Raw genomic sequence first — 17865 nt, 5'->3', positions numbered from 1 at the left:
AAAATGTGCTTATTTGAGATACTAAGTAGCAACTATGAAGCCAAATGGTCTCAGTAGGTGCAGAGATACAAATTATAGCCTAATATATGTCCCCCCCCACAGTCTAAAGCAATCACCACTTTAACAGAGACTAACAGGGGTGGGGTTGGTGGATACAGAATGAGGTACCAGTGGAAGCTGCAGATAAAGGTACAATTACAAATGTTTAAAAGACATTTGGACAGATGCATGAATAGGGAAGTTTTGGCGACTAAACAAAGGAAATTGGGACAAGCTCAGGTAGGCACCTTGATCAGCATGGACAAATTGGGTCATAGGAGCTATTTCAATGCTGTATAAATCTTGTCTAGTGGTAAACTATTGCCTTTAACACTACATACTGCAACCTGCGATTGAGAATCCACAAATTGTCACACCTTGCTAAAACAGCAGCAGGATGAACATGAGGAGTCCACTGAACTGTAAAAGTTCCAGTCTCAAGCAAAACCATAACTGGAAACAAGCTAATCAACACAATTATCAACATATATGTATACACCATGATAAACAGTCAGCATGTGAATCAGCATCAAATATCTGACATTTTGCAGCAAATGAGCTTTCACATTTTGAACAGCTGACATTGCAAACCTGAAATGAAAGCAAAATGCTGTGAGTGCTCAGGTCAAATACCATCTTTTACAAGAGAAAACTTGTCTCAGATTTAACACACAAACTGCTGGAGGCCTCAGCAGGTCGAACAGCATCACTGGGAGGAAAAAATGCTGGTGTTTCAGGTCAAGTCTCTACTTCAGGACAACGTGGAGCCAGAATGATAAGGAGAGGGGAAATGTTGAGACAGGGTGACAGATAGACTGAGGAAAGAGAATGGACAGGAGAAGAGTTGAGAGACAGAGGCATATGGAAGGAAAGAAGCAGATGGTGAAGTTAGAGACAAGAGGCTGAGGATGGTGAGCAGTAACACAAAAGACACAAGTGCTGGAATCTGATGGGCAAATGGATATGGCAATTTACTCTTGAGTGTTGTGAGGATGCATATATTAACTACTCTCACAGAATGAAGTGTTATTCTTGTAGTTGCATTGGGCCTCCACCTAGCAGTGATGAAGGCTGTGGATGGACAGGTCAGTGGAAGAAGGGGAGCTGAAATGCTTTCAACTGGGAACTCAGGACATCAGTATAGACAGAACACAGGTGCTATGCAAACCAGTTACCTCACTAATTCAGAGACCGTATCACAAACATGGATTGAAGTTTGTAGATACACTGATTCTTTACCTCATCTAGAAGGGTTCTTTAGGTTCTTGGATGGTGGTGGTGGAAGTGCTATGGGTGATGTCTTTGGAACTGTTAAGCATTTTGTTTTTATTATTTCAATTACTTTAAGTAACATAGAAAAAAAATGACATCTATGTATTGGAACAGAGTATCATCATTGGGAGGCCTAAAGCACAAACCAACTATGATTGTCTATATCAAATGAGTGCAATTATAAATATAGCCACAGCATATAATCCAGGTAAGCATAACTCAATGTTAGGAATTTTTGTCCAATACAAACAAAAATAAATCATTGAGATCTGTGTGGCTGGAAGTTGTTTAACCATTTATTGGTCTTGCTTTCACAAAGATAATAAAGACCACCAAACTGAAGAAACAAATATTGCAGGGACAGAAGCAACAGAAAAAAATCATTAAAGGCAGCCAGCTCATTTTCCAGCCAAAAACAAAGAGCAGTGTATAGAATGAAAGCCAATAAAAAACTACAGATGTTGGAAATCTAAAAAAATAGAAAATGCTGGAGATACTCAGCAGAGAAGGCTGATTAGGAAGGTGGCAGGTGTGAGGAAAAAACAGTTTCAAGTTGAAGATCCTTTGGTAGAATTTGGAAGGAAATTAAAAAGCTTGTTAAGCTGAAGATTTATGGGGTGCAGTGGGGAGGGATGTCTCTTATCGAGTACAACTGAGGATAAGCAGTAAGATTATCCAGTCAATGGGAGAAATTAGGGAGCAAAAGGCCATTCAAAAGAACAAGAGTTGTGAAATGTAAAGACATGCCAAAAGATTTTTCCATAATCATTTTTTCTGTACAGCAAACATGTAATTTAGAGTTGAGCTTCAAGAAATTGTAGGATCAATAGTTATAAAAACAATCAGTTATGATACCTACTTCCAAAACACTATCTGGATCCAATCATTTGCCTTTTTCTACCCATCTATTTTCCTCCTAGTGCCTATCCAATTCCTTTTTGGAAGAGTTTATTTTCTACCATCTTTGCATAATTCCACAACTTTCTCCCCACCTAGTATATTTTGCCATTAAATTGCATGATCTAGCTACATGATCTAATACTCAGATGTGTACATATACTCAATTCTAAAGATGTGCAGCAGCAATCACTTCACATGTTGTTCAGCCAGTCAGTTCCCTTCAAAGCTTTTACTCCTCGCTCGTTTACCATATTCCCACCAAACAGCCTTTTTTATTGCCTTAGTTTACCACTGCATAGTGGTATTTGTTAATCTGTGAACAACTTAATACAGGACAATACAAAAGCAACAAAATTCATCAGGAATGCTCAAGAGTTTCCAACTTGGCATGCAATTTAATCCATGATTATGACATCAGAACAACTTTAAAAGATAAATTGCGAGTACAGTATTTATGCAGAAAGTCCCATCTCTAAAGAAGCAACACCATTTGTGTGTAGCACAACACTGATTCACAGCAGATCTGTCGGCTCAAAACTACCACTATAGACAACAGAATCATAGACAAGTACAGCATAGAAACAGACCATTGAGACCTCCAAGTCTGTGCTGACAATCAACCACACTTTTGCACTAAATTGTGTTAACTGTCCCCCTTTTTTTATCAGGTCCTACTCATCTTCTACACAATTTAATGCAACTAGCCCTACCAATCAGCAAATCATAAAGATATTGGAGGAAACTGAGAGGAAGATGCTAACCACAAAGACAGCACCAGAGGTCAGGTTTGAACCCGACCTCTGGCACTAAGGAAATAGTTTTCCCAGTTGTGCCAGCCATAATTGGAACAGAAGAAATAAATCCTGTAACCTGTGGGCTCAAAACTTGGCATTTCTTATAAAATGAAACAGGGAACCAATTCTGATTCAACGGGCATGCACAGGTACTCTGAGCAGCAAAACGCACACTTGAAGATTAGATGACAAGATGCAAAACATACTTACATGGCAAACAGAAATAGACAAAGCAATATAATCCAATGGATTATATTGGATCTGAACTCTTCACCTCTATCATATAATATGAAAAGGTCAAAGACCTTTCTTCAATAATCACACAGGACAACGTGAATGCCAAAGACAAAACTGAAACATTTGCAACCAACAAAGCCATGATCTGGTGCAGGGGCTCAGATTTATGGACCATTGGGATCTCTTCTGGGGAAGGTACGACCAATACAAAAGGGACGCATTACACCTGATCCTTTGGGGTCCAATTCCCTTAAGGGCAGGTTGGCCAGAGTTGTTCGGAAGGGTTTAAACTACCTCGGCAGAAGGATGGAAACTGGAAGGATAGTGCTGAGGATGAGGTAGTTGGTTTACAAACAGAGGCAATGTGTAGTGAGACTCGTTAAAAGGAGAGGGTGACGATATGGCAAAATTGCAGTCAACAGAGTGAGTTGCAAAGCAAAAGGTGGACAAAATTGGAAAGGGTGAATACAGGACTGAGGTGTTATACCAGAATGCACACAGTATACAGATTAAGGTAGGCAAACTAGCAGCATACTTACAGATTGGCATGCATTTTGTTGTAGGCATCATTGAAAGAGGATCATAGTTGGGAGCTTACACATTGATACATACACATTGTATCAAAAGTTCAGGCAGGAAGGCAGAGGGGTTAGTGTTGCTCTGTTGGTAAAAAAAAATGAAATCAAATCATCAGAAAGAGATGACATAGGGTGGGAAGGTATTGAATCATTGTGGGTAGAGCCAAGGAACTGAAGAAGGGTAAAAATACCCTGACGAAAGTTGTATACAGACCCCCAAACAGTAGTAAGGGTGGGGTCTACAAATTACAACGGGAGGTAGAAAATATATGCCAAAAGGGCAGTGTTAAAATAGTCATGGGAAACTTCTATATGCAGGTAGATTGGGAAAATCAGGTTGGTGCTGGATTGCAAGAGAGTGATTTCTAGAATGCCTGTGAGTTGCCTTTTTAGGGCAGCTCATGGTTGATCCCACTCAGGGATCTGCTATTCTCGATTGGGTGTTGTGCAATGAACCAGAATTGATTCACGAGGTTAAGGTAAAAGAATCATTAGGGGAAGTGATCATATGAACAAATTCACCCTGAAATTTGAGAAGGAAAAAGAATTTCAGAATGTATATTGTTTACATTTCTCTGACATTAAGACCTATTGAGAAGCTAAAGTCAGATGGATCAGCATTACAATGGAATAAAGGGAATTACAGAGGCATGAAAGAGTTGGCCAGAAGTGATTTGGAAAAGAACACTGGTAGAGATGACGGCTGAGCAGCAATGGCTGTAATTTCTGGAAACAATTTAGCAGACACTGGATAGATACATCCCTAAGAGAAAGTAATGGAAAGATGACACAACTGTGTCTAACAAGAAGTTTAAGCCAACATAAAAGCCAAAGAGGGCAAAATTTAATGGGAAGTTAGAGGATTGGGAAGCTTTTGAAAACCATAGAAGGCAACTAAAAAAGTCATTAAGGGAAAGATGGAATATGAAAGCAAGCTAGCCAATAATATTAAAGAGGATACCAAATGTTCCTTCAGACACAGTGTAAAAGAGAGGTGAGTATTTAATTGAACCACTGGAAAATGATGCTGGGGAGGTAGTAATGGGGACAAGGAATAGCAGACAAATTGAATAAGTATTTTGCATCAGTCTTTACGGTCGAAGACTCTTGCAGTATTTTGGAAATTCCAGGAGTCAGGGGTTATGAAGTGTGTGAAGTTCCCTTTATTTGGGAGAAGGTTCTTGGGAAACTGAAAAATCTGAAGGTAAGTAAGTAACCTGGACTAGATGGTTTAGCCCACAGGGTTCTGAAACAGGTGGCTCAAGGGATCTTTCAAGAATCACTAGATTCTGGTATGGTTCCGGAAGACTGGAAAATTGCAAAGGTCACTCCACTCTTCAAGAACGGAGGGAGGCAGAAGTAAGGAAATTATAGGCTAGTTAGTTTGACCTCAGTGGTTGGGAAGACATGATTGCTAGGGAAGTGGTTTCGGGGTACTCGGAGGACATGTAGTCAGCATGCTTTCCTCAAGGAAAAATCTTGCCTCATAAATCTGTTGGAATTCTTTGAAGAAATAACAAGCAGGATAGACAAAGGAGAATCAGCTGATGTTGTGTACTTGCATTTTCAGAAGACCTTTGACAAGGTGCCACGCACGAGGCTGCTTAACAAGTTACGAGCCCATGATATTACAGGAAAGATGGATAAAGCAGTGGCTGATTGGCAGGAGGCAAAAGAGTGGGAATAAAGGAAGCCTTTTCTAACTGGCTGCCAGAGAGTAGTGGTGTACCACAGGGGTCTGTGCTGGGACCGATTCTTTTTATGCTGTATGTCAGTGATCCAGATGACAGACTTGGTGGCTTTATTGCAAAGTCTGCAGACAATAGGTGGATAGGCAGGTAGCTTTGAGGAAGTAGAGGCTACAGAAGCACTTAGATTAGGAGAATGGGCAAAGAAATGACAGATGGAATACAGCATCGGGAAGTTTATGGTCTGGTACTTTGGTAGAAGAAATGAAAGGGCTGACTATTTTCTAAATAGAGAAAAAATACAAAAAAATGAGGCGCAAAGGGGCTTGGAGTCCTTGTGCTGGACTTTCTAAAGGTTAATTTGCAGGTTGAGTCTGTGCTGAGGAAGGTAAATGTGATATTAGCATTCATTTCAAGAGGACTAGAACATAAAACCAAGTATGTAATGTTGAGAACTTATAAAGCACTGGTGAAGCCATATTGTGAGCAATTTTTGGTCCTTTATCATAGAAAGGATGTGCTGAAACTGGAGAGGGTTCAAAGGAAGTTCACGAAAATGATTCCAGGATTGAACAGCTTGTCATAGGAAGAGCATTTAATGTCTCTGGGCATTAAGTAGAATTTAGAAGAATGAGGGATGACCTAATTGAAACCTATTGAATGGGAAAAGGCCTTGGTAGAGTGGACATGGAAAGGATGCTTTCTAAGGTAGAAGAGGCTAAAAACGGAGGGCACAAACTCAAAATTGAGGTGTCCTTTTATAACAGAGACAGGGAGGAACTTCTTTACCAGCGAGTGGTGAATCTGTGGAACTTGTTGCCATAGGCAGCTATGGAGGCCAAGACTGTATGTATATTTAAGGCAGAGGTTGATAGATTCTTGACTGGTCAAGCCATTAAGGAATACAGGGATAAGACAGGAGATTGGGACTGACAAGAAAATTGGATCAGCCATGATGAAATGACAGACAGACTCAATGGGCTTAATGGCCAAATTCTGCTCCTTTATCTTACGGTCTTTGTAGCCAATGGACCCATATCAACTGTCTCCAAGACCTCCAATATAAATGTTAATTTAGATTCACTGAGTTAATAAGAAACATATGGAAGCAATTAATATAGTTAACAAGGCCTCACAATATTCTTATTTTACAGTTGGAGACTTACTTTCCAAAACTAGCATGTCAATTCCCTAACTGCACTTCTGTTTGGCCATAACACTAGTATTTATCAAACAATGTGAAAAATTGACTGTTTGTCCTATCTGCTAAGCACAACAAATACATTCTGTCTAATTAACTACCTTCGATGACCAGCAAACTTTCAGGAGATTGAGTAAATAATGCTATTGATGTGCAATTACTCATCAGTAACTTTTTCATTGATCCTCAGCTTGGGTTTTTTTTTTATTACAGTTCCATTCACCTCCAGGGCCTTGGTCTGAAGATGAGACAAGATTGCTCATGGTCAAGTACAGAATCCAAGAGACCTATGACCCAAGCCAGTGGGAATCAGGGGCATATACTATATTGGCTGAAGTCATGTATCACAGAAAATAAAGTGGTCAAGAGTTTTCTCAGTTATAACATGGACACAACCATCTTCAACTTCTTCATTAATGACCTTCGAGAACTTCATAAACAGCGCTGCTGCTGATGACAAGACAATATCTAATTCCATTCACAAATGTTCAAAAGAGAATACTAGTGCAAAAGAGGATAGCAAAGAGCGTACATGAACCATTCAGAAACCTGATGGCAGAAAATAAGAAGCTGTTCCTAAAACATTGTGTGGCTCTTGAAGCTCCTGTATTTACTCCCTGTAAAAGGAAAGGGCCCTTAATGTATGCCACCTTCTTAAGGCTCCACCTCTTCAGGATGTCATCGATGGAAAGTACTGCGGCCTTGGACGTGGCTAGCCTATAATCTCCTGCAGCACCTCTTGATCCTGCACACTGGAACCTCCATAACAAGTAGTGACATAACCAGTCAAAAAACACTCCACTGTACATCTATAGAAAATTGCGATAGTCTTTGGTAACATAGCAAGTCCCCTCAAACTTCTAATGAAATAGAGACATCAGTGTGCCTTCTTAATAACATTAATGTTAAAGAAAGATTTCTGAGATGCTGACACCCAGAAACCTGAAGCTACTGACCTTTTTTTTTTAAAAGCACTGGCCCCTCAGTGAGGACTGGTATGTGTTCTCCAAGTTCTTCCTGAAGTTCACAATCAGTTCCTTGGTCTTGCTTATATTGATTGAGTGCAAGATTATTGTGGCACCGATCAACCAGCTAATCTCATTCCTGTACACCACCTTGCTGCCATGAGATTCTGTCAACAGTGGTGTCTTCTGTAAATTTATGGATGGCAACTAAGCTGTGCCTCGTGACACAGTCATAAGCATAAGCATGCATAGTTGAGGTGTTGACACGTTGGGTGTCAGGAAGAAGTTGTTATCACTGATCTGCATTGACTGATCTCTTGGTTCCTGAAGATCCAGTTGCAGGGGGAGGTACAGAGGCCAGGATTCGAAGCATGATTAGCACTGGGGGTGGGGGAGAATAATGGTGTTAAATGCTGAGCATTAAATTGATAAACTACAGCCTGACAAACATTTTGCTGTTGTCTAGGTGCTCCAAAGCAGAGAGGCAGTGAGACTGCACTTGCTGTCAGCCTGTTGTGACTGGGGTAGGGGGAGAAATTACAGTAGGTGTTGGCTTTTGCTCAGGCAATAGTTAATTCCAGCCATAACCAACCTTTCAAAGCACTTCATCATAGTAGATATGAATGTTACTAGGTAATAGTTGATAGCTCAACCCGCTCTTTTTGGACACCACCTCCCCCTCTTTATCTTTCCTCTGATTGTTTTTCCACCTGGCGCCTCTAAGCTCTACCCCCTCCCCATCTCTATTACTGGGCTTCGGCCCTCTCCCCCCCCCAATTCCTGATGAAGGGTCTCGGCCCAAAACGTTGGCTACTCTTTTTTCATGAATGCTGCCTGACCTGCTGAGTTCTTCCAGCTTTGTGTAAGTATTCCTTAATATGATTGATGCTCTTTTGAAGCAGGTGGGAACACCTGACTGCAGCAGTGATGTCCTTAAACACACTGGCCATTTTCAGTACACTACCAGGCATACAAATGAGACCTGGAGCCTTGCAAGGATTCACCACTTTGAAAGATACAACAATCGGCTCCAAGACAGATCACAGGATTGCCAGATGCTGTGAGGATCTGAACAGGTGTAATGTGATTCTCCCTTTCAAACTGAGCACAAAAGGCACTGAGCTCATCAAGGAGTGAAGCATTACATTTACGTTATCTATACTGCTCAAATCTCTTCTCAAGCTTCTACATTCTAGGGAATAAAATCCAAACGTATTCAACCTTTCCTTATAACTTGGGTCCTCAATTCTCAGCAATTCACGTAAATTTTACATGAACTCTTTCAATCTTATTGACATCTTTCCTGTAGGCAGAAACTGTACACAATGCTCCAAATTAGACCTCTCCAACATCTTATTACAATTTCAACACAACATCCCAACTGCTGTACTCAATACCTTGTTTTATTAAGGCCAATATATCAAAAGCATTCTTTACCACTGTATCTACTCGTGTTGCCACTTTCAAGGAATTTTGTGTGGATTTGTATTTCAAGATCCTTCTGTTCTACACGGTCCTCATGCAAGACCTACCCTAGCTGGTCCTCCCAAAATGCAATACTCACAATTGTCCATATTAAATTTCATCTGCCATTTTTCCAGCTGGTCCAGATTCTACTGCAAGCTTTGACAGTCTTCCTCGCTGTTCAGTACACCCCTAATCTTGGTGCCATCAGCAAATTTGCTGAACCAGTTTACCATATTATTCAGATTGCTGAAATATAGATAACAAACCCACCACCAGACACAGGTCTCCATCTACTGCCATTCTCGTTTATCTCACAAAGCTAATTTACCACCTCATTTTGAATGCCAAGCAACTGAACCTTCTTGACCAACCTCTGTGGTGCCTTGTCAAATGCCTTGTTAAAGTTCATATAGACAATATCCACTACCTCGTCTTCATCAATTTACCTGGTAACTTCCTCATAAAACTCTAAAATTGGTTAGACACTACCTGCCATGCATAGCCATGGGTACTTCAGTAAGCAAGTTTTAACATGTTTTTAAAAAAATCTATCAATACACAAAATTAACAGTTCCCAGTCTGCAGACTCAGGTTGTAAGTGCAGGAAAAGGAAGCGTGGAAAGTGTGTTGGGTCACAAATCAAATGCAGAGGCTTTAGACCCCCACTCTCAACTATCTTTCTGGTAAATGTACAATCTTTGGAAAATAAAATTGAAGACTTCAAAGTAAGACACAAAGGATAGCTGTGTACTTTTAAAGGCAGAGGAGATGGAGTATGCTTTATAATTAACTCATCATAGTGCATAAACATGGTGATTCTGTCTCAGTCCTGCTCACATGACCTGGAATACCTAGCAATCAAATGTTATACTTTTCATCTGACACCATCATCCTGGTAGTGGTGTACATTCCACCTCAGGCCAACATTAGGCTGGCATTGGAGGAGCTAAGCTCTAATCAGCAGTCATGAAACAGCAATCCGTGATCCTTCATTATTGTGGGGGATTTCAGCCAGGCCAGCTTGAAGTAGTATCTGAACAACTACCATCAACATATCACCCGTGGAACCAGAGGAACACACTTGACTGCTGAAAATATCACAATCAAGAATGCTTACCACACCTACCCACACCCATATTTTGGAAAGTTTGATCATCTGGTTGTACTTCTACTCCCAGTGTATAGGCAGAGACTAAAGACCATAGCACCAGTGGTGAGAACCAAGATATGGTCAAGGGAGGTGGAGGAGCACTTACAGGACTGCTTTGAGTCAGTGGACTGAGGGATTCACCTTTGAAACTGAATTAATACGCAACAGTAATCCCCGACTTCATCAAAGTCTGTGTGGAACAGTGTGTGCCTTCAAGAACATACAAGACATATCCAAATTAAAATGTCGTGGATTAGCCAGGAGATTCGTAGTTGGCTGAGGGCTAGATCTGTGATGTTCAAGATCGGTGATCCTGAACTGTACAAGTTGTCCAAGTACAACCCAAGAAAGGCTACCTTAAGAGCAAAAACACATTTCCAATTGAGGTAAGAGTCTGAATTGGAAGTATGCCAGTTCTGACAGGATTTGCAGGCCACTACTTCCTAGAAAGCACAATCTAACATCATGAATGGCAGTGATGCTTCACTCCCAGATGAGCTCGAAGCCTTATGTACATTCTGAAAGAAAGATTAAAACTATATCTACATCATGCAGTTTTCCTGCAACATTGGGTGACCCTGTGATTTCTCTCTCTTGGAGGCCAACGACAGAGCATCTCTCAAGAGGTTGAACCATTGCAAAGCACCAAGCCCTGATCGTGTACCTGGTAGCGCTCTGAAAACCTGTGCTAACCAACTCGCAGGAGTATTTAATGACATCTTCGATCTCTCACTGCTGTTGTCAAAAGTTCCCACCTGCTTCAAAACAGTGCTCAAGAACAACAGATTGAGCTGCCTCAATGACTATTGCCCAGTGGCACTCCTATCTACTGTTATGAAGTACTTTGACAGGTCGGTCACGGCTAGAATCAAATCCTGCCTAAGCAGGGACCTGGACATGCTACAATTTGCCTATCACCACAATAGGTCTATAGCAGATGCAATCTCCCAAATACTTGGGTGTCCTTGTGCAGGATACCCTTAAGATTAACTTCCAGGTTCAGCTGGCAGTGACAAAGGTAAAGGTAATGTCAGCAACCATTTCAAGAGAACTAGAATATGAAAGCAAAGATGTAATGCTGAGGCTTTATAAAGGCACTGATGAGGCCTCAGAGTATTGTGAGTAGTTTTCAGCTCTTTATCCTGGATAAAGGATGTGCTGATATTGGAGAGGGTTCAAAGAAGGTTCACAAGATTCAAGGAATGAAAGGGTTATCATATGAGGAGCATACAGGAGCTCTGGGCCTGAACTTGCTGGAATTTTAGAAGAATGAGGAGTAATCTCATTGAAACTTATTTAATTTTGAAAACCTAGAAAGAATGGATGTGGAGTACTGGGGGAATCTAGGAAGAAAGGGCACAGCCTCAGAATGGAGGGATGACCATTTAGTACAGAGATAAGAAGGATTTTTTTTTAAGCTAGAGGGTGGCAAATCTGTGGAATTCTTTGTCTCAGGCAACTATTGATACCAGGTCATCGGGTACACTTAAGGCAGAGGTTCTGATTAATTAGGGCATGGCAGGTTACAAGGAGAAAGCAGGAGAAGGGGTTGAGAGAGAAATGGATTGGCAATGATGAAACGGTTGAGCAGACTTGATGGACCAAATTCTGCACTTAAGTTTTATGGTTGATCTCACTGGCTCTCCACTCAGCCATTGACCACCTGGACAACAGTAATACCTAAGTCAAGCTGGGTTTTTATTGACTACAGTTCAGCATTCAACACTCAACACAAACATACCTTCTGTTTTGATGAAAAAGCCCCCAAAATCTGTGGCCATGTCTACCTCTGCAACTGGATCCTCAACTTCCTCACCAGAGGACCACTGTCTGTGCAGATCAGAAATAACTTCTCCTCCTGACAATCAACACTATGGCACCTCAAGGATATATGCTTAGTCCACTCTCTCTACAAATCTATGACTGTGTGGCTAGGCACATCTCAAACACTATAAATTTGCTGATGACTGCTATTGTTGGCAGAATTTCAGATGGCTCCGAGAAGGCGTACAGGAACGTGACAGATCAGCTGGTTGAGTAGTGTTGCTGCAAACACCTCTGTAATTTGCATAGGGTTGCTGCTACTTTGCTACATTTCTATAGACCGAGTCCATCTCCCAGATAAATACAGACAAAAAATCCATTTAAGATCTCTAACATCTCTTTGAGCTCCATGGATAGATTACCACTGATCTTCTGGAGGGCCATTTTTGACCCTTGCTATCCTTTTGCTCTTAATATATCTGTAAAAATCCTTGGGATTCTCCTTCACCTTGACTGCTACAGCAACCTCATGCCTTCTTTTAGCCCTCCTGATGTTCTTCTTAAGTGTTCTCTTACTTTTCTTATAACTCAAGTACCTCATTTGTTCCTTTCTGCCTATACCTGCTATGCACCTTTTTCTCTCAAAAACCAAGGTTCCCTAAATCTGTTCTCTAGGCCTGTCAGAATAAATTGAGTGTACAGAGTTTGTAAGTTCCTATCAGCACACCTTTGCCAGAAAACAACCTGTCCCAATCCACACTTACCAGATCATCTGATACCAAAATTGGCCTTTCTCAATTTAGAATCTCAACCCAAGGACCTGACTTATCTTTTTGACAATTACCCTGAAAGTAATGGTCACTAGACGCAAAGTGTTCCAATACACAAATTTCTGTCACCTGCCCTGTCTCATTCCCCAAGAGAATCAGCATCACACTCTCTGCAGTTGGGACTTCTATGTACTGGATAAGGAAAAATTCCTGAACATATTTGAACACCCTGAACATTTTTCCATCAAGCCCTTTTAGAGTATGGGAATCCCAGTCAACGTGAAAGTTAAACATCACCTGTTACAACCTTATGTTTCTTGAAATAGTTTGTGATCTCTCTACAGATCTGTTCCTCTAAATCTCATGGCCTGTTGGGTGATCTATAACATAATCCCACTAACATGGTCATACCTTTCTTGTTCCCCAGTTCCACCTATAAAGCCTCACTAGACAAACTCTCTAGTCTGTCCTGTCTAAGCACTCCCATGATATTTCCCCTGACTAGTAACGCCACCCCTTCCCCACTTCAACTCCTCCCATTCTATTACATCTAAAATGATGGAACCCCGGAACACTGAACTGCCAGTCCTGCCCATCTTGCAACCCAAGTCTCACTAATGTCTATAAAGCCATAATTCCACATGCTGATCGATGCCCTAAACTAATTTGCCTTTTCTACTGTATTCCTTGCATTGAAGTATAAGCAGCTCAGACCATTAGTCCCACCAAGCTCAATCTTTTGACTTCTGACTGTCATGCAGGCTTAACATCTTTCTCCACAACCACTTCATCTGTTCTGTCAGTCTGGTTCCCATTCCCCTCCTGCACCATCTCCTTAGCTACTTGATAAACTGTATGGTCTTTCTATTTCTGGCCTCACTAGCACATGGTGCAGGTAGCAATTCTGAAATCACAACCCTGGTGGCCTATCCTTAGCATTAACTCTCTGAACTCACTTTGCAGGACTTTGTCACTCCTCCTACCCATGTCATTGGTAGCAACATGGACCACACCCTCTGGCTGTTCACCCTCCTACTTAATGCTGTGGACTTGATCCCAGGCACCCAGGATGCAACATATATCAGCGCGGAACCTCAATCACGTCCACAGAACCTCCCTTTTGTTCCCTAACCAATGAATCCTGTCACTACAGTTTGCCTCTTCTTCCTCACTTCCCTTCTGTGCCACAAAGCCAGTTCAGTGCTATCTTTACTTGGCTCATGCCTGACACTTCTCTCCCTTCCTTGATCTGTCACCCCCATCTCTGGTGACAGAGTATCTACTGACCTTTTTTTAAAAAAAATAAACCTAATGACTCTCACAGTTATCTTGGCTATACCTCTTCCTACTCTGTCGCTTGTAAAAACGTTATTCTCTTTTCTCAGTTCCTCCATCTCCATGCATCTGCTTTCAGGAGGAAGATCTGCATTCTAGAACTGAGAAATCTTGTATCTTCAAAATGGGGCCTCCCTTCCACTACCATCATTGCTGCCCTCACCTGCATCCTCTCCATTTCTCACATCTGATCTCGTCCCATTTTCCCAATGCCATAACAGGGATAGGGTTTCCCCTTGTTCTTACCTTACACCAATAAGCCTAGGTATCCAGTACATAATTTTCCACAACTTCCATCCCTCGTCAACAGGATTGCATCATTATGTGCATCTTTTCTTCCCCCCCTCCCCACCAACTCTCCACTTTCCATAGGAACCGCTCTACATGACTCCTTTGTCCACTACCTTCTCCCTCACCATTCAAACTGCGGGGACACTTCACTTGCAGTCATCTACTGCATCCAGTACTCCCAGTATGGCCTCCTCTTCAGTGGTGAGATCATAATAAGACCAAAAGATATAGGAGCAGAATTAGGCCATTTGGCCCATCAAGTCTGCTCTGCAATTTTTTTCTCCCAGTCCCAATCTCCTGCCTCCTCACCCCCCCCCCCCCACCCAACCCCCTTTTCCTTTCATGCCCTGACTAATCAAAAATCTTTGGACACATCATAAATTGAAGGGCCACTTCAACGAGCATCTTTGATCTGTCTGCCACCAAAGGTGGGATTTCCTTGAGGCCACCTATTTCAATTCAATTTCCCATTGTGACACGTTGCTCCATGGCCTTCTCTGTTGCTGAATTAAGGCCACACTCAGGTTGGAGAAGCAACATCTCATTCTGCCTGGGTAGCCTTTAATCTATTGGCATGAATGTCAATTTATCTAACTTATGTAAATTATCTCCCTCTTCCCCCTTTTCCCATTCCAGTTCCTGTCTCACCACTTTTCTCCTCACTTGCCCATCTCCTCCTTCTGGTGCCACCCCTCCTTCTCTTTTTCCCCACCATTCTAACAGATTACTCCTCATTCAGCCTTTCACCTCTACCACCTTTTACCTCCCAGCTTCTTACTTCATTAACCCTTCCCGCATCCACCAAACTGCTCAACTGCTTTCACTTATCACCTGCCAACTTGTACTCCTTCCATCATCTTATTCTAATTTCTTCCCCTTTCTAATCTTGATGAATAGTCTCTGCCTGAAATGTTAACTGTTTAGTCCTTCCATGGATGGAGCCTGACTTGATGAGTTCCTCCAGCACTTGAGTTGCACAAGCAGACGGAGTCTTAAGGTCCTGTACAGTTGCAACAGGATATAATCCCCACGCAATTTCTTTCAATGAAGGGCAACATTCTACTACCTTCTTAACTGATTACAGCATCTGAGTGTGCTTTCAGCAATTAGAATACGAATACCCAGGTCACAATTTGGAAAAGGGAAGGTTTATCATTCTGATAACCCTTCTTTATAAAAGGTGGATAGCCTTACATTGTCTGTCATGAATTAGCCCACTTACCCAAATCACATTACCTAAATAACACTGGAGCCTTACATTCTCCTCAAGGCTACACTCCCTCATAGCTTTACATCACCTTAAAACTAGGTAATACATTTAATTCCCTCAGACTAAAGTAAGGACTGCACTTGAACCTGTTCTTTTGTTCCAGAAAGCTAAATATACCAACTTAATGAACACCTAAAAGATAATGTGCTCAGTTATTTTAAAGTTCATTGTGTTAAATGTAATGTATCAAATCATCCAAAGGGAGAATTAGGGTTGACACAGACCAATATTACAAACCAATATAATCTACCCTTAAACTATTCAATTTACGCTTTAATGAAAATAGCCATTCTCCAACAGTGAACAGTTCACAGTACATAAATACATTGATTTTCAGCCCCCCCCCCCGCCCCAAAAGGAAAAAATGCCTAGGTATTTTGAAGAGACACTGAAGTCTTTTCACACGTGATGCAAGTTACGTGGAGATTTCTAGTAATTCTGAATGCAAGGGCAAACCATACATGATTTATTATCTCTTTCAATCTTAGGAGGATCATACCAAAATCATTTCCGAACTGACTAAAGATGGATGAGAGAGTCCATGAAACAAACCTCAATATTCTAGGGATTACAGAAGAACCATTAATTTATTCGCACATACTTCTCCAAGTTCTGTAGATGCTCTCTGACCCTCTGCACCAGTCCCATCTTGGTATCATTCACCACAAAATCATCGCACCTATAACTAGAAGCAACAAAACACAAATTAGGAAAATATGGTCGACTCATTTTAATACTAGACACTTGCATAACCCTAGATAGAACTAGCTCATCCAGTGTGGTAATGTCTACATGATTTTAAAACTAAGGGTCACTTTCAAATGAACATTTTGCTGCAGTTTTCAACTTCTTACATGTGTGAGCAACCTTTTTCTTCTTTAACAAGCATCAAGAGCAAGGACAGAAATGGTTTCATTTCAGTTGAAGATGAAATTAGTGCATATTTATCTCATTCAACTCAGAATTCAGAAATTTATTAGGTTTGCCTTTTGAGTTTTTAATTTTTTTCTTTCCCTTTCATAAATTTTAATTTCAAGAAAGGTAAGCCAAGCTTAAGTCTTTTTTTACCCCTCAAGAAAGGTTGTCTAAAAATCCTTCTCTACTTAAAAAAGCACTGACAATTATTTTTGGATTATATCTACAATTTACTGATCATACTAACATACTCCGAGCTCTAGATATAATAATTTTTATGCAGGGATTCCCTGAGACCTGAAAATTGTTTCAAGGGTTCTTCCAGGGCAAACAGGTTTAGAAAGGCTGGACTAGGACAAAGTGCAATTTTTAATTCTCTCTATATTTTCATCAACTTCACTTAGATTTTAAGACCCACCCACATCAGGACAATTTACAAATCCAATTCACCTACCAAACCCACAGATATCTGGCATGGGGAAACTGAAGAAAACCCACTTAGTCAGGATTGAACATGGTTCTCAAGCACTGTGAGGTAGTGGCTTGACTAGCTTGAAGCTGCACATTTTTGCATTATTAATAGTTCAGAGTTTTCTATCATAAATAGACCAACTGGCAGTACCATAACAGAGCAAATATAGTTTACAAGAACATTTGCATTTAAAATATGCAAATAGGAAAATAATTACAATGGGAAAAGACAGGTTTAAATTTTCTTGGACACCAAAACAACTATAACACAAGAATTGTCTGGCAGTAAGTACATTCAATTAACTGATTTATACTGGTTTTGCAGTGAACATTCCAATAGGTTTACTAATATTGTGTGGCTTCTGAAGCCCATCTAATTTACATAGATGTAGTCTAAATTGTAAAATCAATTTACCTACATTTCATGGACTGACAAAAATGACATGGCATAGATTCATGCCCAATTATTCAGTGGTAGCTCCACCAAAAGTGGAGTGACATTAACATAATTCAAATCTTTGGGGTGCAAATTTTACCTCTTTTTTAAAGAATAAATAAATGGGAACAGAAATGCTTCTAATCAATTCTATCAATATCAGATTTATTAAAACCTCAACCCATTCATTAGCTTGAAAACACCTTTGTCAACATGAATGAGTAGAACTGTATAACTGACTAGAAACGTGCACAAAAGTACGTTGCACAATATAGAATTGTATCCCAATACACTTGCCCAATAATCAGAACAGAAATCTACA

The 17865-nt window shown here is 40.8% G+C and overlaps 1 protein-coding gene across 4 annotated transcripts in view; it reads right to left on the bottom strand.

Annotated features, from left to right (window-relative positions):
- The window catches only part of usp3 (ubiquitin specific peptidase 3), a 117669-nt gene that overhangs the window by 59891 nt on the left and 39913 nt on the right, over positions 1-17865 (bottom strand). For all 4 annotated transcript variants that reach the window (XM_059945999.1, XM_059946000.1, XM_059946002.1 and 1 more), the window contains exon 4: positions 16323-16406. In XM_059945999.1, the coding sequence (XP_059801982.1) occupies positions 16323-16406 (84 nt within the window). The remainder of the gene's footprint in view (positions 1-16322; positions 16407-17865) is intronic.

This window comes from Hypanus sabinus, chromosome 21, assembly GCF_030144855.1.
Source record: "Hypanus sabinus isolate sHypSab1 chromosome 21, sHypSab1.hap1, whole genome shotgun sequence".
Classification (NCBI taxonomy): domain Eukaryota; kingdom Metazoa; phylum Chordata; class Chondrichthyes; order Myliobatiformes; family Dasyatidae; genus Hypanus; species Hypanus sabinus.
Note: the sequence above shows the minus strand (reverse complement) of the source record. Positions and strands in the feature narration are given on the sequence as shown.